The sequence below is a fragment of the Paramormyrops kingsleyae genome, chromosome 23 (genome assembly GCF_048594095.1).
Source record: "Paramormyrops kingsleyae isolate MSU_618 chromosome 23, PKINGS_0.4, whole genome shotgun sequence".
NCBI classification, from domain to species: Eukaryota; Metazoa; Chordata; class Actinopteri; order Osteoglossiformes; family Mormyridae; genus Paramormyrops; species Paramormyrops kingsleyae.
This window is the reverse complement of record NC_132819.1, coordinates 9,441,928-9,464,305: the sequence shown is the minus strand read 5'-3', so window position 1 is coordinate 9,464,305 and position 22,378 is coordinate 9,441,928. Positions and strand designations below refer to the sequence as shown.

The window sequence follows — 22,378 nt, the reverse complement described above, 5'->3', positions numbered from 1 at the left end:
GCGCGGCTGTGCAGGTTGGCTGAAACTGCTGCGCTAAGTAAGCGCTTTTTAAAACTGTCAGCTAAGCAGTTCAACTGTACAGTGAGCCTTTTTAATGAAGGCATTCTGTCCACTGTTTCATAACCTCAGCAGCACAGAATTCATCCATTTAAGGACGACAGGAGAAGCAAGTCCATGGAGGAGAGGGAGGAAGAGTATCAGCGAGCCCGGGACAGGATATTCGCCCAGGACGTAAGTCAGACAGCCATGTTGTTCATTACAGTGATGGGAGAGAGACAGAGAGATGTGGTTTATGTTTGTAGGGCAGAATATGACACGTATGTGTGTATATATGAATTACAAGTGCAGGGAAACATCATAAAACCATATTTGAGAGGAGACTCAAACGAGGAAGCTGGCAGGTCACCCTAGCGAGCATCACGCAGCCAGAAGCGGCTCCCCGTGAAGCGTCTGCTCACCGGCAGATGGCAAACACGTCTGTCAGCTTTCCTGTAAGACAGACGACACTGGAGCCCTCTCCCGCAGGCCACGGATATGCTGGAGCCCTCTCCCACAGGCCACGGATACGCTGGAGCCCTCTCCCGCAGGCCACGGATATGCTGGAGCCCTCTCCCACAGGCCACGGATACGCTGGAGCCCTCTCCCGCAGGCCACGGATACGCTGGAGCCCTCCCCCGCAGGCCACGGATACGCTGGAGCCCTCCCCCGCAGGCCACGGATACGCTGGAGCCCTCCCCCGCAGGCCACGGATACGCTGGAGCCCTCCCCCGCAGGCCACGGATACGCTGGAGCCCTCTCCCGCAGGCCACGGATACGCTGGAGCCCTCCCCCGCAGGGCACGGATACGCTGGAGCCCTCCCCCGCAGGGCACGGATACGCTGGCGTCAGGCAGCATTGAAAGACAAAAGCTGCTGCAATAATCCACAGCACAGTCTGTCCACGCATGTCTCTGAATGTCAAAGAGGGATTAAGCTAAGAGATCGTATGCTGAAGTCGTAAACAGCTGAAGCTATCTTGCCCTGAAAGATATATTGACAGGTGTAATTCCCATCCACTCCATTGTAACGTGGCCATACGGCAATGGCATTGATTTTTTTAAAACCATGCAGGAATGACAAGTCCCCTTTTAACTCTGTGTGAATAACATTAAACTAAAGCAGATACCAGTGCAGACCTCCTCCCTGAAGACTGTATCTTGCTTGCTGGGGTTCTGACCTTGGCCATGTGTTAGTGATGCACAGAGGCAGCTCGTCGTTTGGGAGCAGCTTTATATGGGTCAGAGGGTGCTGAGTGACTTGGTCGTCCGCCAGTCCGTTGCCTGCAAGCTGCCAGGGGTGTCAGCTGGCATTCCTGGAAGATCCGCGGTAACCCACACCGCGTAAAGCCACTGCGGGCCTGCCGGGGAAGACTCAACCAGGAGAGCGACGCCAGCTAAACAAAGAAGCAAGATGTTACCGCACAGCCCAAAACAGCGGCCATTAGCGTCGCTGCTACATCAGCGCTCATTATCCAGCTGATTACTTGTTGTATCACACCAGGGTCAGGCTGCTTCTCCCTTTCTGGGTCTTAAAAGCACATCCTCGTGACACAATTGCCTGCTAAGCAGTACCGGAGTCTAATTGGTACAGCAGCTCAACTATTTACCTGGCAAATTAAATCCCAGGTTGAATATGCTGAACTCGGGGAGAAAAAAGCTATTGTGTGATTTTTTAGTGAATATAATGGTGCTTAGATAGCAGATGATAACAGTGGGGCAAAAAGTAAGGGCTTAATATGTGGGGTTTTTTTAGATTCAGGTGTGAAGACTTTATTAAAGCTGCCTGATTCTGTATTCAGCACACGGCATTGTTTGTCAGAATCATTTCAGTGAAATGGTATAATCACACAATTGGCTTTGTATATCGCTGGGTTCCTAAAAATGATTCTCTTTGACCTGGGTATTACTACTACAGCCAAAAGCCTTTCACATCATCAGGATGGATCAGGCAGAGCCAGAGGCAGGTGATGTGTCTGTGATGAGATTCTCAAGCCTCTCTCTCCCTCTCCCTCTCTCTCCCTCTCCCTCTCTCTCTCCCTCCCTCTCTCTCCTCTCTCTCTCCCTCTGTCTTGTTTTACAGTCAGTCTCTTCCCAAGAAAATATTTACATCGAAACAAGGTAAATGGATATTCGGGGTGAAGACTGATTACACTGATTTCTACAGAAACAAACTAGTGTTTTTGCTCTAAATGAACAACATTAAGGAGACACCATTGAGTCAACGGGGTGAATGATGTAATATATAACGGTGAATATTCCAAGGCCGACACGACATACAGGGGCGTGCCTTCAGGAGCATCTTTATAACCTGCCAATGCCGTTTGGCCATTCAGCATCGTTAAAACAAACATTAGATGTTTGTTTTAAGCTGTGGCTTTCAATTGGCTGATTACATGTTTCCTATACAGTATATGTATCTGTGTGCTCATTTATATATTACATTATGGGCAGTGTTGGCCATTTTAGGTTTAGAAGCTACAAATCCAGACCAACATTTTGTTTCTACCAACCAGCTGAGCATAAAGAGTGACATTCACGGAGTATTCAACTGGTTGGCAGAAACAAAATCTTGGTCTGGATTTGAGACTTCTGGACCTGAAATGTCCTACACTGGTTATGTGGATGAATTGTCCCATCAATGTGATAAGAACCAGTTATTTTGTCATTGTGGGGACCATTTTTTCAGTCCCCGTCAGTGGAAACTCAATTTTATTAAAAATCTGTGACTGCAATCAAAAAAACTAAAGATGCCAGAAGTCTTGTATTTCGTTTGGTTACTTATGGTTAAGGTTAGGGCTGGGTAGGGGTTAAGGTCATCTTTGTTGGGATTAGGGTTTTTCCCGTAGAAATGAATGGACGGTCCCCACAAAGATATGAGTACAGGTGTGTGTGTGTGCGTGTGTGTGTGTGTGAGAGAGAGAGAGATTCTGAATACATATTCACATGGAATCAGCAGAGGAGAATCTAAGGTCATGCAAATTGCTTTTTAAATTTGATAACACACAGACTGCACCTTTTTTTCCCCAGGATCGTGGAAGACTGCAATCTATATAATGACATTCAGAAGAAACGACAGCTATTCCGGTGGGTTTCCGTGGCCAGGGGGGGCTGCCACCCTGGAAAGGCGATCTACCTCGGTGGTTTCCGCGTGGGGGGGGGGGGGGGGTGGTGTTGGGGCTGGTGCCTCTGGCAGGGTAACCTCGCCGGCTGGGGGTGTAATCCACAGGCTTAATGAGCGCACAGCAGCTGGACTGCAGCAGGCGGGACTGTGCCTCACAGTCCGTGTGTATGTGCCGGCATATGGTGCTCAAGGTGTGCGAAGCCTAGCGGAACACTCTTGTGTTGTACGCAGCACATAATAAAACAAGGTGAATAGATTTACCTGCTTACAGGTCTCAGATCTATTAATGCCTTTGCGAGCATCTTACACCTCATTTAGAGCAAAGTCTGCTCTCTTCCACTCGTTGAGGCAGGGCCCGTTTCGGTAAAAGCCTGCATTAATTCGCACGATGGCTGGTGACATCTGAAGGAGATGATTCAAAAACAGAAGTTCAAAGATGGACCCAGAGGGCACTTTGCTTTTGCCAGATGCGTGACAGCCTGTGCTGACCACAATCGGCCTTAAGTGGGCGTAAAAGCGGCCTGTTCTCTCAGCGCTGACTGGGTGCATTCCAAGGACAGCATGTAGGTGTGCAGCGCTTCCTTTGTTCTCCGCTGGGTGAAGGGGGCAGCGGTGGCATGGAAAAGTGTTCCTGCTAATGAGCATTGGGGATTAAAGGCCCCCAGCGGAGATCGCGGCTCGGAGCCACGGGCAAGGAGGGCAGCTGGCACCTCGGCAGAGACATTTGTGAAGCAGGACGGGTCACTGAGGCGCGCTGCCGTGTGTCGGGCTCCACAGGGGCAACCGGGACGGATCGAGCCGCGCCTCAGGCAGCCGGCAGAGCAGCACGGAGACAGACTCACGCTGGAACGAGCCCCGGCCCTGGAGCAGCACCGACTCGGACAGCTCCAGCCGCAATTACCGCCCGGCGGTCACCAAGACGGCCAGCATTGGGGGCATCACCGTTCTGACCCGCGGAGACGGAGGCACCAGCGGCCGCTGCTCCGGAAAGCTCTCCAAAGCAGGTGCGCGGCTGGCCCCCTCTCATTCAAGCAGGGTTCCCCAATTCCGGTCCTGGACAGATTTCTCTACTCAAACATACCTACTAAACCTGGCAGCTAGCTGGTGATGTGAACGTGTTTGAGCAGGGAAATCTGCAAACTTTGCAGACTGACCCTGCAGGATGGGCATTGGGGAATCTCTGCATCACAGCCACGCGTGTCCTCGAGTGCCGTGGAATCTGACGAGCGTCTGATGGCTCTTTCTCTCCCTATCTTCCGCCAGGCTCAGAGTCTTCCAGCAGCGGTGGTTCCTCTGGCTCCCTCTCCAGGGTACATCTGTCACTGCAAGGCCCCGCCCTGCTCCCTGCTGCGCCGCCCAGCTCTGGAGGATCCGTGTCCTTCTCTGAGAGTCAGGGGCCTCCTAGCAGCCCCAGCTATATCCTGGTGTCGCTGGACGGGGCTGGCATCCCGCCTGGCAGCATCCTGCTCAATCCGCACACAGGTGCGTCCCTATGGGAGTCGCTACACCTCACACGGGAGTCCCTGCACCACAAGCGGGGGTCCCTATACCCCACGGGGGACTCCCTGCATCACATGCGGGAGTCTCTACTCTCCACAGGGGACTCCCTACACCCCACACAGGAGTCCCTACTCCCCACAGGGGACTCCCTACACCCCACACGATTGAACCAGCTGCCACTACTATGTAGACCCACATACCAAGGATCACTGCTTCAGCAAACTGACTGAGGCGTTACTTTTGTCAATAAAAGACGGAGCTGTGTTTACAACTGGTCGCTAGCTGTAACAGATATGTCAATATTACATTCAGGCATTGATCTGGATATGTCGCCTGCTGTAATTAATCACTATTACAGCCAAAATCTATTCGCATATCATCAGTGAATTAGTTGTTCTGACTTGAGTTCTTAATTATATAGTAATAATAAATAATGCAGCTTCTTCAAGGGAGTCAGAACAGCGCTGAGCTGATTTCATAGCACTTGTCAGGTCCAAGAGAAAGAAGAATGATTGTGATGAAGAAGGAGCCTGTTTTTTGGGAACCTGTGACCACCCCCCCCTTGCTGTACATGTTCTGAAACATTAACATAAAAAAGAAAACCTGCCAATTTGCTTGCCAGACAACAGAAACCAGTGCATGCCGACCGCAGTGGAGTTAGATACCAGCATCAGGTGCAGCTATAGTTGTTCTATGGATTCCAGCCATGCATTTTAGTGACTGTGTAGTTGTTGGGGTTTCGGGCTGATCGCAGTGAAACAAGCTTCAAATGCTAAATAGTCTCACGGACAGTAACCCAGTGTGCCGTTTCTCACTGGACGTACCTTTCTCACGATGAGCGATACTGAGTGTGTCTGTCACAGCCGTCAGTCCTGCTGTCTGACAGCACGTGGCTTTGCCCGCAGGTCAGCCGTTTGTAAACCCAGACGGCACGCCCGCCATCTACAACCCCCCCGTGGGACAACAGCCAATCAGGAGCCAGCTGGTTGGGCAGTCTCAGCACCAGGGCACTCAGCAATCCCAGCAGCCTCTGCAGCAGCCGCCGGGCCAGACACAGACACAGCAGCCAATCAGCAGCCACTTGGTCCCACAGGTAAATCTTAGGCAGGTAGGGAGCTCAGACGGGGCTTGGCGCCATGAGCTCGCTCGCTTGAAGGGTGTTTCAGCAGCCATATGACTGATATGCATCCAAGGGGAAGCTGCAGAATGGCTCACAAACACGCGTCGTATGGCTCTTTCACTCTAATGTTCTTTGCCTTTATTATCAGATAATAAGTGGTCATTTCCAGTATTGATTTTCTTAATCTCCCAGTGCTCTGTGTTCCTGTCGCAGTCGAAACACACATGGTTAGGTCTCTGAATTACGGGGAAGATGGTGGCGCAGTAGGTAGTGCTATCGTTCGGCAACCAGAGGGTTTGAGCCCTGGTTCCTCCTGACCCCATCAAAGTGTCCTTGAGCAAGACACTGAACCCCAAATTGCTCCGGGTGAGCTGGTTGGCACCTTGCATGGCAGCCTTCGCCACCGGTGTATGAATGGGTGTGTGGATGGATGGGTGAATGTGAGGCTTTGAAGTTAAGCGCTTTGAGTATTCGTAGGAGTAGAAAAGCGCTATATAAATGCAGTCCATTTATCATAATAAGATTGTGTGTGCATGTATGCGTGCTTTAAGAAGCACCGGTATCCCATCCTGGGTGAAATAAGTGCCACACTCGCCGTGACCCTCTACTGGATAAGTAGCTTGGAAAAGTGATGTAATTTTATTCATGAGCACAGTCTCCCCTGTAAGAATGGCGTGAGCTGACAGAGACTGGTGACCGAAACGTCCTGTTAGGCTTCAGATTGTTACAATAGAGTTATAAACATGAAGGCTCAGAAAAACCTCCACGCTCCATTTTACTGATAAAATGTATGCTATGCCCACATTCCAGGCTACAAATCTTCTTTATTCATTGTTTTTCCCTCCAGTGACGCACAAGACAGTAAAGACTGAAGGGTAGGGTTAGGGTTAGGGTTAGGGTTAGGCTCAGGGTTAGAGTTAGGCTCACTGTGGCTACTGCTGTAGCGAATCCAAAAGGCCCAGTGCACACCAACACCCTGACATCTTCTATGAAGGTTTTACTTTTTATGCCTTCGGAAAGTATAGCTAGGAAGTAAAGCACTATTTGCAGCTGAGATTTGCATAATTGACATGCTTGATGGGGTATCTTACATTTCACTGCGTGTTTTGAGTTACTGTCACTGTTTCTTGTCTCTTCGGATGGTTATTAGCATATTAATCCAGTTTTGCTGGTGGATGATAGGTAACATTTTCTTGGTATGTAATTATATGTTTTATTTTTTGTTAAATCGATAATTTACAGGGGGTGAAAAAGCAGACCAGACTCCATTTGTCCTTTCGCTTTCTTTTACACCTCTTCTTTTCCATTGTCCGGCGTGTCTGCATGACATTTTAACATTGACTTCTCTCACATCTTCATGGTTTGTGTGGAAATCCTGAGCCCTCTTACTGTGGCCGGTTGATCAGCCGAGTCCAGTGACCCACGGGATAGCGGAGTGGCCCAAAATGGAGCCGATTACTCAGCCGACAGCCAGCAAGGGGCCGGCGGTCTCAGGCAGAAACAGGAACAGAGCGATGTCGTTTAAATTAGCCAAGCAGTTCCTCTCATCTGTCATGGCGCCGTTACGCATGTATTTCTGCCGAAGTCTCTGTCAGCTCTAGATCAGATGTTAAAAGCCGGAAAGCGTGTTATTAAACAGGCAGGGCAGCATTGTGACGCTGCCTGTCCTCACATCACAGACCGCCCATCACAGACCGCCCGCTTCATGAAGCACCGCCACCGCCGTGACTTTCTGCAGCTAAACCAGCCAGCATTCATAGCCGATTTGCCATCAGGAGCGCCGTAATTAAAAGGGGAAGCTGCAGTTTGCCGGCTTGTGTGTGTGAGCTGTTGTTGGAGTGTGACTGTGCGTGTGCAGCTCCAGGCCAGTGAGAGCCGCGTACAGATTTGGAGCCACGTTCTGGGACCTCAGGTGTGACGCGCCAAGCGCAGGCTTTAATTTCAGTTTCAGCTCCTGCTCCTCTCCCTAATCTAATTACACTTCTTAAAAATAGTGCTATGAATGTTTTATGCCAGAGATGAGTCCCACCCGCATCACTGTGTCATGCTGATGGAATATTTTATGTCCAAAGCGTGTTGACTGGAGATGAACCCCCCCCCCCCTCAGAGCCCCCTGCCCTGATTCACACCACAGCTTTCTCCCTCTCTTTCCCCCCTCTCTCCCTTTCTCACCATCTCTCACTCTCTCCCTCTGTCCCTCTCACTCTCTCCCATTCTTTCCCTCCCTCTCTCCTTTTCTCTCTCTCCGTCTCTCTCTCCTCTTGCCTGCCCAGGCTCTGGCCCCATCCGCCCAGGCAGTGCCATATTCCCCGGTTTCGTATTCGGCACAGCACCTTCTGCCCACAGCTCCAGGCCAGGCTTTCTCGCCGGTACTGCCCCTCGCCCCCATGCGCACCCGCGCCCTCAGTCGTGTGTGTACACCTCTGTGCCCGCATGCGTGTATGTGCGTCTGCATCTGCATGTGTGTGCGTGCACCTGCGCCCGCATTCCTGTGTGTAAGCATGTGTGTATGGGTGCCTGTATGTGTGTGTGTGCTCATGTTTATGCGTGTGGGCCTTGGCACACTGGCTCACAGCCTGTGGCCTTTGCTTGTATGCGTTAAGGTGCATTATTCTGTGAGCTCTGGAGGCAGCATGAAGCATGACAGTGTCCTGCATGAGTTCTGCAGGAGCCATGCCATCTGAACCGGGCCGCCTGCTTGCCGAGCATGTGCCGTGTGCTGCACATGGTTGTCTCCCAGCATGGGTGTCTCCTGCACGCATGTGCCGTGTGCTGCGGGGCTGCCTCCTGCACGCATGTGATGTTCCATTCTGCTTGTTCTGCAGAGGGATGCTGTTTCCTCCCAGTTCGGCCAGATGAGCCTGAGCCGGCAGCCTTCAGGGGACGCCACAGAGCCCACCAGCACCCCAGTGTACCCTCCAGGGGTCCTCGCACAGCCCCCCCAGCAGGCCAGCTTCGTCATGACCTCCCCCGCAGGGGGCTTCACTGGATCCGGGCCTGGGCCTGCCCTCTCACAACAAACACTGCAGGCGTCGCCCACGTTTGCTCAGCAGGGCCCATCACAGGTAGGTCCAGAAACAGCACTCAAATCTCAGACATACCCCATCCAGGACATACCCCATCCATGTCAGCTTTTATCACAGACATACCCCATCCATGTCAGCTTTTATCACAGACATACCTTATCCAGGTCAGCTTTTATCTCAGACATACCCCATCCAGGTCATCTTTTATCTCAGACATACCCCATCCATGTCAGCTTTTACCATAGACATACCGTATCCAGGACATACCCCATCCATGTCAGCTTTTATCTCAGACATACCCCATCCATGTCAGCTTTTATCTCAGACATACCACATCCAGGTCATCTTTTATCTCAGGCATACCCCATCCATGTCAATTTTATCCCAACTATACCTTAACTAATCTTATGGGGTCTGATCTCAAGCACAGCTAGCTCCAGTACTAGCCCTGCTAGGTCACTTGGGAGCTCTGTGCCAACATATGTGTACTCATCCAATATGACAGGGGCGATCTGCCCACAGTTCTGTCATGGTCTTAAAAAAACGAGTTTAGAAATAGCGAAAGTTAGGGGAGTATTCACCTGTTTTATGCCTGGATATGAACCCAGTAAGCACATCCCATCATAAGCACATGGGCCTTGCTGCGGCTCAGTGGGATAAACAACATTTATTGTGTTTATGCAGAGGCTGAGTGCTGCTTTCTCCTCCTAATAATTTAATGGGTTTCTCTTTATGTAATTACCTTTTTAAAGAGCCTCCACCCCCCCCGCCCCGCCTCGCCTCGCTGAGTGTTTGTGCCTCTGCTGTTGTGGATGCCGCACGCTGCCCCCTCCGTCTTCCCCAGAGACCCGTACATGGCTGCACATGGAGTCCCGTCAGGGAGCCGGGTGACACCGGTGACAATTAATTACCTGTAATTGACTTGAACGTGTAGGACACGGGGGCTGGCTGATTTACTGTCAGCCATGATCACGGGGTCCGTCTTCCGTCTCCATACAGACCAGCCGCCTCATCTCTGGGGGGGGGCTGGGCTTTTCAGCGGCACAATTTTTACCGTCACTTGCTGTCAGCTGGAATGGGGGCTCCAATCATTCTGCCCCCCTCCCTCCCCCGGTCCCCCCCCTACCTTTTTTTCAGTCACAGGTGACAGCCAATTAAAATAGCAGAGTCCTTAGTCAGGAAAAGCTGCCAAGCTAATGCAAACCAGCAGGGAAAGTTTTTAAGAAGCTACAAAAAAATAGTTCCACAAAACTTTTTAAAACTATGATATGTGTAGACTATCGAGTCCGATAGAAAATGCGCAACTTTTGCTTTTAAGTGTTTAAAGGTTTATTTTGAGGGAGAGGATTCAGGTCTTTTTAGGAAATATTTTCTTATACTTCAAAACAACAAATATTTGGCTAGAGCTATAAAAAATATAAAATGACGGCACAGCAAAGCAGGAGAGTATTATTATGTGCTGTGTGAATGGAGACAGCCTCTGCACAGCGTATGAAGACCATATACCTCATCATGCGCTATCTTTTTATTGTTTTCCCACTTTTTTATTGGTCTGTAATACCTGTTTAATGCCACCAGGGGTGCCCTCAAGCCTCCCAGCCACTCTGTCCCCATGACTCCCCGGCTTACGATGTAAGGAGAGTGTTAGCTGCTCGCTTCCATCCTCAGCCATGTAGATATGCAGACATTGCTGTGCAGAGGTGACCGAGAACAGGAGCTTCGCCAGCTGCATGGAGCGCGGTCCGTAGCTGTTCCACACCGCTACAGGTAGCTAATGCCATGTAGCAGGTCAGGGCTCTGCCACCGGATGCCTCCTGCTTTGATCAGTGTGCAGCATCGGAACGGATTAGGCAAAGCAGGCTGACAGATTGCGACCGCCACGGCCATTTCCTCTACCACGTCCCCATTATGTCCCCCTTGCTTTAGTCCCAGCTTGCCTGAGTGAGATCACCCATCATATCCAACCACTCTTGCATCTTCAGAATGAATTCCTTGGCCCATGCTGCTGATGTATCCATGCTTGCAGCTCTTACCCTTGCTGCCGTTAAGTCCCTGTCTATGAATGTGCAGCCCCTCTCTGTCCTCATTCTGTCTTTTCCACCCCACAGGTCCCAATGTACTACTTCTCATCCGGCCAGTACCCTACCTCAAACAGTACACAGTACAGGACTACCCCAGTCCAGTACAGCACGCATAGGAACCAGCAGATTTCGCAGAACGGATCCCAACAGACAGGTACATGAGCCCACATCCAAAACTACACATAGGGCAGGTGGATGACAAAAGACTCTCTTCAGATTCTTTCAGTCATTTTAGGATCTCAGCCCCTAACAGAAGCCATCCAGAACAAACTGCAGTTTGTTTATCCAAGAGCATTTTGCACACTACACTAAATCTGTATGCCCTTGGGCACTTTGTCCAGTGCAATGCCGTCTAACTGTCAGAATGTAGGATCTGTGTGTTTCTGTTTGATATGCATGTGCGAGTTCGGTATCTCTGAATTGCTGGTGCTGCCATTCGGCCTCTGTGCCACGCCTGGAGTTCAGCAGCATGACAGGGGGCCGTGGCACTGTAAGAGATTGAGTAGCATGGTCTCACAGTGAACCGGTCTCTTTTCTGGCTGTTTACTGCACATCTGATGCATGTTAATAGTGTTTTGGTCTAATTGTTTTAGTTGTGATTGTGGCAGGTTTGCAATTAACCAACAGGTTTGACCGTTTTTGACATCCAATTTAATTCTAGGGACTAGTTGGAATAAATGTATAGTAAATGTTTTTTTTTAAGTGGTTATCTACCATGTACCGTTACTATATCTGTCATTACGATATAGTGTCAAGAAGTTTTGTGGTGTACCTTTCAAAATCTTCATCAAAATGTCTTGTGGCTTAAGGTGCCGTCTCATTTTATTGTTCTTCTGTTCTCTTGATTGGAGTCTGTTCAGTCAATGAAGTCACCGATTCAGTTGAAAATTTAAGTGGTACCTGAATCCGCTCAATCTTTGACTTTTTTTTTCTAGGTCATCCGAGGTTATTGATTAAAAATAACAAGCAGGTTTCAGTTGGGTTATTAGAGTAAATTGCCTCTGCGGTGGTGATCAGTCAGTCCAGCATATTCCAGGCCCTGTTCAGTTGATCACCTGCAGCCACATAAAATGGTGCATGGCTGCTTATAGAGCCGTCTGCATGCGGCACCCAAATTGCCGCCAGTGCCATTCACCAATATTCCTTTGGACAAAACCGCCTGAGTGATTGTCAGGGTGATGCATTTGGGTCGTCACTGCAGTGTTGAGCCATGCGGAGCCCGCCAATGTGAAGAGGTGCCTCAAGTGAACAGCAAACAGAAATCGCAATCGAATTGAAACCTGCCATTTTAATATTTGACTTCCGTCCGAGAGTTTTTTTTTGTTTTGTTTTGTTTTGGCTTTTTTGTTTTACAAGAAAAGGAGGAAGGGAATGGCAGCACATTTTTTCCTCAAATAAAAGTGCTAGAAAGTTTTTTTTCTGGAAAGTACACTTCAACTGTGTCAATGAGAAACTCATTTGCAATTTAAATGAGCAGCATTTACATGTTGTTTTTTTAACGCATGCTGCAGGGGTAGGCTACAGCTCGATATCTGCTATGATTACCATTCCTCCATCTCTGTTTCCGAGGCTCATTTGCATACTAACCCAGACAGAACAAAGGCAGCTGGGTGGAGGGGGGAGTCTGACAAAGGCAGGAGGTGTACAGAGCAGCCTCGTGTAAATCGCAGAGGAGAAGAACTCAGTGCTCACAAAAGCTGCAGCCTCACATCCAGCTAATAAACAGGCGGCTGCCTACTCAACCCTCGCTGTGTCAGACACTAAAATGGGGGGTGTATTCAAATCTGTCCATTTTTATGAAATTCCTTCAGAGCTCCAGCTGAATGCCACGACATTGTGTGGTGCAATTCTGATAAGACTCTGTCACTGCTGACAGCACGCCTGTGTTCGTATGTAGGTGACCCTCCCCACGCGTGCGTCACTGCGGTCTGCACACAGCAGAAGCCGAGGCCATAGTCAGTGCTCGTTAGAACTGGCAATAAGCTAACGACTACACACAGATGGTGATGCGCAGAATCACAGGGTACATTTTTGTTCCTGTCTTTGTTCCTGTAATAAATATTAACCCAGAGTGTCAGTCAAGGTGAGTTTAGACCTCCTGTGCATGTCATTCAGGAAAACGTGATATTTTTCCTAGCTTTTTGATATTTAACTACAAAATCTAGGCAAACGCTGATCTAGCACTGACAGGAATGAATCCTAAGGTGCACAATTCAGTTACACTTCTTAATATAGCGCCTTTCCCAGTGTGGTTGCTCCAAAGTGCTTAAAAAGAAGCAAATGACAGTGGCTTTTCCTAACAGACCACAGTTTTTAGGATGACAGCAGTGTAAGTGAATAGTGACTAAAGCCAGAAGACAGCTAGGGGGGCGAGAGCTTTGGTGTGCTGCTGTCTCCTGCCATTGCCCATGATGCGGAAGTGACCCGTCGTGCTGTGTGGAACTGACCCAGCGTGTCATGCAAGAGTGACCCAGCGTGTCATGCAGAAGTGACCCAACATGTTACGTGGAAGTGACCCAACATGCTGTGTGGAACTGACCCAGCGTATCAATCATGCAAGAGTGACCCAGTGTGTCATGCAAGAGTGACCCAGCGTGTCATGCAGAAGTGACCCAACGTGTCATGTAGAAGTGACCCAACCTGCCATGTATAAGTCACACTACATGCAATGTAGAGGTTACCCAACGTACGATGTAGAAGTGACCCAACATGTCATGTAGAAGTGACCCAACATGTCATGTAGAGGTGATCCAACATGTCATGTAGAAGTGACCCAACATGTCATGTATAAGTCACACTACATGCAATGTAGAGGTTACCCAACGTACGATGTAGAAGTGACCCAACATGTCATGTAGAAGTGACCCAACATGTCATGTAGAAGTGACCCAACATGTCATGTAGAAGTGATCCAACGTGCCGTGCGGAAGTGACCAAACGTGCCGTGTGGTCCGTCATGCTGGGGACCCAGCTGACTGTGACCAGGCATCCCCTTTCCTACTGCAGCCCTCACATCCCTAGTCAGTTGCAGCCACATGCATTCAGTAACCCAGCGGTGCCAGAAATGGGATTATTTTATAGGACAGTAAATGCCCCATTTCTGAGTTTTCTGATAAGCACAGCTATCTATGCTGTGTGGAGACCCCCTGCGAAGGGCAGCCGTGGCCCCAGCCCCCACCTTCACTTTCAACACCGACTCAATAAAAATTTGCTCATTAAAATAATTGGTACTAAAGTTATTATAGAAACTACCAGGATAGCATGGAGGCCACTGGTAATTAGCACATGGGCACACGCACTCACACGCAGGCACACGCACTCACACGCAGGCACACGCAGGCACACACACTCACACGCAAGCACACATGGTCACACGCGGATACATGCACTCACAGGCAGACACACACGCACTCACACGCACTCACACGCACTCATACGCAGGCACACGCAGGCACACGCTCACACACAGGCACACGCTCACACGCAGGCACACACACTCACACGCAGGCACACACACTCACACGCAAGCACACATGGTCACACGTGGATACATGCACTCACAGGCAGACACACACGCACTCACACGCACTCATACGCAGGCACACGCTCACACACAGGCACACACACTCACACGCAGGCACACGCTCACACGCAGGCACACACACTCACACGCAGGCACACACACTCACACGCAAGCACACATGGTCACACGTGGATACATGCACTCACAGGCAGACACACACGCACTCACACGCAGGCGCAGGCACACGCACAGGCACACGCTCACACGCAGGCAGACACGCAGATACACACGCTCACACGCAGACACATGCAGGCACTGACATGCAGGCACACGCTCACACGCAGGTACATGCACTCGCACACAGACACACACGCTCACATGCAGGCACACGCATTCACGCAAGCACACACGCTCGCACACAGGCACAAATGCTCACGCACAGACACAGGCACTCACACGTAGGTACACACGCTCGCACGCAGGCACACGCACCCACGCGCAGACACATGCAGGCACACGCACTCACGTGCAGATACACGCACTCACACGCAGGCACACACGCACTCACACGCAGGCACACGCACATGTGCAAACATGCATGTACATGCCAGATTTCGGGGCTGCTTACTCCGCAGCCACATCTAGCAGTTTCACGTTTTGATTTATACGTCTGATCTTCATGTGAGACAAAGCCGCGGAAAGCTTCCCTCGGAAAAGCCTCTTGTGCAGATGCTGTTCTCAGATGGAGCATCCAGCTCTGAACAGGCGCTGCCCCCCCCCCCCCACCGCCTCCACAGTCCACGGCTGCCAACGGCATCCATCTTATGCCGTGTCTGCTACGTCTCACTGAACAGAAGCAGAAGGTGCCCCCTACTGGGCCGGCCAGCCTCTATATGAGCCGTTTGAAATCCCTGACAGAGGCAACTGAATACAGCATCTGGTACAAGTGCCATACTGTTATATATGTGTGTAAATATACCAAAAATATTCAGATATGTGTAGCAATCGGGTGTCTGCATTTATCTTCTACATTGCAGATGTACATATGGTCATAAATTATAGTAGAAATAATTAAAAGTTTATCTCCTAGGCACTTTGTATTTACATCTTAAGGACTTTCCTCTTTAAATTGTCTTCCAGCATATGCCCCTTTAGACTGTGATGCTCATTAACGAGGAACCATGGGGGGGGGGGGGGGGCAGTGGGCCCCCCTTCCCACAGTGGGGAGAAGGGGGCAGGTAGGGGGTCCCAGCACTCACTGACTCCAGCCAGTCAGACGGCTACATTACAGCATAAAATATGAAAGTCCCAACTTTGAAAACAAATACCAGGGCGGCTGTAGTGTCTACTGTAGGCATAAACATTCCATAAACATGTCAAATGATGTGGAAAGAAGAACAATAAACGGCAACACTTAGCCACCGCCGCTGCCGCTGACTCTTCCCCGCGGCACTCAGTAAATATTCATGGTGGTTCATCTGGGGGTCTCGCTCCACTTCCACTGTCTCTTCATTAATGTGTGTGTCACCGCGAAGCAGCCAGCCTCGCCTTGAGTCCTGCACCACGGGGGAAGGCCCGGGTGAGTGCCACCCATGGACTCCAGGGGGCGCCGGTGGGCAGCGGTGTGCCAGGCCTGTGTGGCTGCCTTGAGGGTGACAGTCATGGCAGCTGGTGGCTTTGGAACCATTTGTCAAAGTGGGACCAGTCAGAGCTGCTGGCTGGTTAGGGTTAAGCTTAGGGTTAGGCTTGGTCAGCGACATCTCACCGTTTTTAAGTTTACTTTGCAGGACCGGTGACAATGTGAAAAAACTTTTTATTATATTACATTCATCATCCATCCATCCATCATTCGCTTATCCATACAGGGTCTCAGGACTTTTCTTATATTGTCTTTCGCTCATGCAATATAAAATGTGGGTACCTCAGTTACTGTAGAAACGGCAGTGGGCATAACTGTGAAATTACTCTGCTATTAAACCTCCATGCATGAACCCGGGGTTGTCATGACAATGTCGACACTTCTGCTTGTGCTCAGTGAACAAAGCCGTGCCCAGATGTTACCTGGCTGGCATTTCGTATCTTGATTGACTGGTCTGATTCTGTGGGTGCATCTGTGATCGACACGACTTGGTTTGTCTGTCTCTCATTCTCTCTGTCTGTCTCTCTGTCTAATGCATCTTCCCTACCAAACTATCTGTTCTGTGTGTGATGTGATTGAGTCGATGCCCTCTGCATCGGCTGGGGTCTTATTCTGCTGCAAGAGCAGAGGTGCCGTGCCGTGCATGTATCCGAGCTGGCCGCAGGTACAGCATCGCAGTGAAGTCTTCCAGCAGGCCTGTCAGTGCCGATGGACGCAGTTTCGAAAAGGCAAAGGAGAGATGCACATGGTCTTCCGGGTTTACATGATGACTTAAGGCCATTTTATCAGCCCTGGGGGGGGCAAAGCAACACATCCCAAGCATCTGTTGTCAGTGGCAGTCATGGATCTACGCGCAGCGTGTCCCATGGAATCAGCTTCGGTGTGACATGGGGGCCAGTCTCCTCCCCTCCTCCCCCAAGAGGCACCGTCCAAAGCAGCCAGCAGGCTGAATACTGCTGTCTAGGCCTGCGTGATTTCCAAAGCCAGATATGACTGTTTTGTGTTTTCTTTTGTGATAAGAAAAAGGCAAGGGTGTTATTAGAGCCGTTCGGCTGGAGGGGGTTGGGGGGGGCAGGGGGAGCAGTGACTGGCGGCTTTGGCCATCACGGCCCGCAGATGGTGCAGCTGATGTGTCAGGTGGTAACGCCCCCCGCAGGCACGATCAATCCGTCAGCACTGAGAAAAAGGCATCGCTGCTGATTGCCGAGGGTCCCGTCAGGCAGTGTACGGCGCTGTGTATGGCCTCGAACCCGGAAGCTTCCGCACAGGGGGCACCTCACAGCTCACTGCCCCCCCACCCCCGTGTATAGAACGCAGTGCTTCCCAGGCCTTAATCCATGGGGGGGGCTTGGACAATTTGGGCTTGGACTCTGCCACCTTCTGTCAGAGGTGTCAGGTCGTCCTTGGTTATTCAGGCATCGATGTGGGTTCGATGGTGGTGTGGGGGGGTTATACTAAGGAAGTCTCATTAGTGGCAGCGTTAATGAAGTAGAATGAGTGTGAAATAAGTGTACCCCCCCCCCCACAGCCACTCTGCCTCCCATCTCTGCCTAACGATGCCACTAATGGATATGCAAAGCAGGCCGATTATTCCGAATGAGAGTTTTAAGGCTGGTCGGCTTGTAAAAGCTGTATTTGTCCATCAGTGACAGGGAGAGGACTGGCCTTGAATTTTAAGCTGACTGCCGTTTAATTAGCCCACGAGCCCCCCAGGGCCCGCCAGGGGGCGGGGGGAGCAGGAGCAGTGAAAATGCACCATGGTGATAGAGACGGCCCCCTCTCCAAAGGGCAGCCCAAGGACTGCAGGGAAAATCACTGCTATCCCCCACCCCCCTCCCCCAGGGACGCGCTGAGCTGGTTTAACCACCATGTGGATGATGAGTAGTCAGACTGAACAGGACCGGCTTGTACCCATAGTGAATTCAGGTGAAGTCGGCCTGTTTTACTGCAGACGTTTTTAGGACGGGGCAGACAGGCGGGCAGTGCTCAGCCAGCACGGAGGCCGCTGATCTGGGAGGGGGCAGACAGGCGGGCAGTGCTCAGCCAGCACGGAGGCCGCTGATCTCCGGGGCGTGTCTGATCCCGGGTGGGAGGGAAGGCCGCTCGCAAAACTTACTGCAAGTTTTATTACACATTGGGAGCCGCCCCCCCCACCCCCCACTTACGCCAGTGTCGCCTGCACACTGCGAGGCATGCAGTGACCTTGTATGCTGGCCGCCGGGGCGGGGGGGGGGGGGCTCTGCGTCTGCCACGTCTTCATGCGTCCTTATTATTCTGCCTTGATGATAATGGTTATTGTTTTTTTCATTAACATTATATTAGCCCTGCTCATTCCCTAAAGATGCACAATAGCCGTTGGCAAAGCAATCGCCTTCCTTTTCACACACGATTACATCGCTCACAGCACACACATGCACACACACAGACACACACGTTCAAGTTTATAGTTATATCTTTGTGGGGACTCTCCATTCATTTCTATGGGGAAAACTCTAATCCCAACACGACAGCCTTTACCCCTACCCAGCCCTAACCTTAACCATAAGTAACCAAACTAAATATGAGACGTTTGGCATTGTATTTGTTTTTTGATTGAATTCACAGATCTTTGTGGGGACCTGAAAAAAGGTCCCCACAATATCAAAATAACAGATTTTCCTTACATTGTGGCGAACATTTGATCACTACAATGTAATATAAACCTAATAAACATGCACACACACACACACACACATAGACACACAGATACACAAACACACATGCACACAGACACACACACACACATGCACACAGACACACACACACACAGATACACAGACACACACACACACAGATACACAGACACACACACACACAGATACACAGACACACACACACACAGACACACAGACACACACACACAGACACACACACACACCCTCACCATCATACTGCCTCCTTGCGATAAGGTGAGATGAGTCATATGCAGACTCATCCTTCGTCTGACTTTCCCGACTAAAAACTAAAAAATTATAAGCCACAGTTCAAGTGTATAAACAGATGTGTGTGATATATATGTGATTAATGACAGCTGTTTGGCTGTATATGGTTTTATATGTAAATGTCTTACCCCAAAGCTTGCATAATTCATCGCATATGAGAGGCGTCTGCATTAGTGGTAATGCATTCCTTTACTCCGTGTGGGAAATACCATTTTCTGGGTGGTGTCTCTCATCCTGACAGCTATTTTCTGCGTCACCCGTCCGCTTTGTTCTCAACGGCGGCAGGAACCCTTCAGAAGGGAGGGGGGGTCGTTTAAAGCCCCGCGCTGCGTCTCAAATAAAATAAACGGGCTTTACTCCATCTTTAATGTGTATGTATATATCTCTCTGACAACAGTGTAAATTAGCTTTCAAAATACTTATTTATCTTCTCCAGGAACTCATGGCAGTGATTTTTCTCACTTAGGTATAGTTTTTGAACAGCACAGGGTGACAGGAGCGATCCAGCTGACTGGCCGATCAGCTGTTGCTGAAGGGCGGGCTCTCTATCGCCTTCTGCTGGTCAATAGTATTCTCTCTGCGTTTTCCACACAAACACTAGTAATTGCCTTGTTAAATGCAGCAGAGTCCCCAGGCGGCAGGCCGTTACAGATGGGGGATACGAGCGGCGTAGCTGCCGTGAGTTGGCTTTGCCGGTTGATGCGCTTTCAGCTTGCTGACGGATGCAGAGCTGGTGTTCACATGCCTTGTTTGGACATCCTGCTCGTCTGGGGGGAGTTTCCAGCCGCAGCCGGGCTGTCTGACTGCACACATTTCATCTTCTAATAGCAAGCTTGATCCCCATGCACTTTACACTCAGAGTGAACTGACTGTTTTGTTCCTTGCACCTTTACAAATGTGCTTTTTGTTTGGTCGTGGTCTTGTGAGAGAAGCGAGTTTGTTCTGTTTAAAGACCACGGGCGGGTAAAAGGGCAGCAAGCATCGATCGGCATGATGCTTTCAGCTGAACCTCATTATATATAAAGAGAAATGTTCCACTTTTTAAGTGCACTTTGCATAAATGGATGCAGCAGTCAACAGGTGAAATGTCAATGGTAGAGAAATGGACGGAATATCAGGCAGGTGCAGCCGACGGCTAAGAAACGAATATCCATTTCTGTGTTGGTGAATAACATAATCAGGACAATACAGACCAGAGATCTATTTTTATTTCGGGGTTCAGGTCAAATATGCTGCTTCCAGGGAGGTCAGTGGATGACTGGTGATTAAATAGGTTTCCAGTCTGGCCCTCCTGCTCACCAGTGGATTGTGCTGCAGAGCTGCTCGTGAATTTTTAATGATGGGAGTGAGTTTGGAGCTGGAACACTTGGAACATGACTTCGATGGGGGGGGGCGGGTTTCCTTCCCCTAACTGCGCTCCCAGTGCGCGTTTGCCTGTGAATTATTGATCACGTCCCGGGAGTCACGCATGCGGCGTCCGCGGAAAGCAAAACGCTCGTTGCTCGCTGGTCGCATTTTGTCTGGAAGGTTCTGCGAATCGCTCCCGGCGGGATGGCAAACAGAAGAGCGGGACATGGGGGCGGGAGTGAGGGGCGGGGGCTTTAGGGGCGGGTCTAACCAAACAGGGGGTCAGGACGACACTGAAGTAGTGTGGTCATTTAGCCAATTGAAAAGATACAGGGGGCAACAGGGCGTGAATTCTGGGGGAAGGAGGGCCGCAGTGGGGGGGCCGGCTACAGTGGAGGGGGTATAAGCCAGTATCGGATGATCAGTATTAAGGTGAAGTTTATGCATGATCTCCACCCTGTCAAGCTGAACAGAATGTAATATAACTCTGGTTAAAACGTGCAGTATAGGTGCCTCCTTACATAAAGGCTGTTTTGCATTGACAGGATACCAGCCCCTGTCGTCCAATCAGCAGCAGGCTTTCCAGGGCGTCATGGGCGTACAGCAGCCTCCCCAGAGCCAGAACTTGATGTCATCAAACCAGCCAGCCAATCAAGTTCAAGGAATGATGGTGCCGTACCCGCCCATGTCCTCATATCAGGTGTGCAGCTCCGGCGCAGAGACACACCAGCATGTGCCCTTCTGTGGCTGAAACAGCAATTAGCACTCTGTACGCGCCACAAGGATGCCAGGGATGACATCAGTTAGGCACTTGCGTACATTTTTTTGTTCCCTATTATAATTAATTTTACACCAATATTACCCCCAATTAATTCCAATTAAACCTCGAATTATCAAGCGACGATACAATAATACAGGCTGACTGTCACACTGCTCGGTGACTGACAGAGGAGTGCAGGGAACAGACAGCGTGCCGAGACAGACCCACCACCAGCCCCCAGCCATGGAATGAAGCTCCATAATAGTAAAAATAATGATGCTGCTGCTTTTCCTTCCTGCCAGGTGCCAATGAATCAGGCCTCCTCAGCGATGGCTCCACCCTCTTACCAACAGCCCCTGCTGCTGCCTGGCCAGCCGCCACAGGGGGCGCTCTCCAGCCCCGGGGTGCCTGTCTACTGCAGCATGATGCCCCCGTCGCCCCCAGGCGGCCTGCGTCTGGTGGCGGCGCCATGCGGCCCAACCAGCTCGGTGCCTGTCGTACAGGCCAGCTGCCGCACCAACTGTGCCAGCATCAGCAGTACTGGCTGGCAGGTGAAGTACTGATGCCTGTCACCGCGTCCCGCAACAGCCCTCTGTAAGGCACTACGGCGCCCCCCGCAGGCCGGGCATCCAGCACATCCAATCACAGCCTTTGTGGGGGCCAACGAGAGGACAAAACGATTCAGCCAGTGCCGTTATTCTGTAAAAAGACAAAAAAAGGTTTAAAAAAAAAAACAGACCATAACTACTGAAAATGTTTCACTGGTAAATGGTGCATATGATGATGGCCCCCAGCAGGGGGCCCTGTAGCTCGGCTAGGTGACCTGCTTACACTGGGTGAACCTTCCTTTTCACTGATTCACTGTGTAGATTGTAATAAACCTAAATCGCATTAGTTTTGTACTTTGTCTTGAGTTTGTGAAGCTGAAAGTATTAAAAATATATTATATATACACATAGTAAATATATAATCACATAAATATATAAATATCTATCTCTAGCAATTTATCTGTCTATACATTTATTTTTATGTGTGTATATACATATATATGTATATGTATATATACATACGTAAATACATACATGCATTAAAAAAGATATTGTACCAAAGCCTCAATGGAATTGCTGTATTGAAAGCGTAATTTATATACAATAGATTTTTTTATGGATATATGCTGTATTGTAGTGTTTAAACACAATAAAACTTATTTGACCTCATGAAGAAAGGTCACCTTTCTAATCAA

General features: G+C 50.0%; 1 protein-coding gene across 5 annotated transcripts in view; it reads left to right on the top strand.

Annotated features, from left to right (window-relative positions):
* The window catches only part of arpp21 (cAMP-regulated phosphoprotein, 21), a 58,585-nt gene extending 36,207 nt beyond the window's left edge, over nt 1-22,378 (top strand). For 3 of the 5 annotated variants that reach the window (XM_023803917.2, XM_023803912.2, XM_023803914.2), the window contains 11 exons: nt 130-231; nt 2,118-2,155; nt 3,065-3,121; nt 3,936-4,162; nt 4,422-4,640; nt 5,564-5,751; nt 8,052-8,147; nt 8,604-8,843; nt 10,913-11,039; nt 20,921-21,075; nt 21,438-22,378. In XM_023803917.2, the coding sequence (XP_023659685.1) occupies nt 130-231; nt 2,118-2,155; nt 3,065-3,121; nt 3,936-4,162; nt 4,422-4,640; nt 5,564-5,751; nt 8,052-8,147; nt 8,604-8,843; nt 10,913-11,039; nt 20,921-21,075; nt 21,438-21,698 (1,710 nt within the window). In that variant the 3' untranslated portion in view covers nt 21,699-22,378. The remainder of the gene's footprint in view (nt 1-129; nt 232-2,117; nt 2,156-3,064; nt 3,122-3,935; nt 4,163-4,421; nt 4,641-5,563; nt 5,752-8,051; nt 8,148-8,603; nt 8,844-10,912; nt 11,040-20,920; nt 21,076-21,437) is intronic. The other 2 variants (XM_023803915.2, XM_023803916.2) reach the window with 1 other exon arrangement.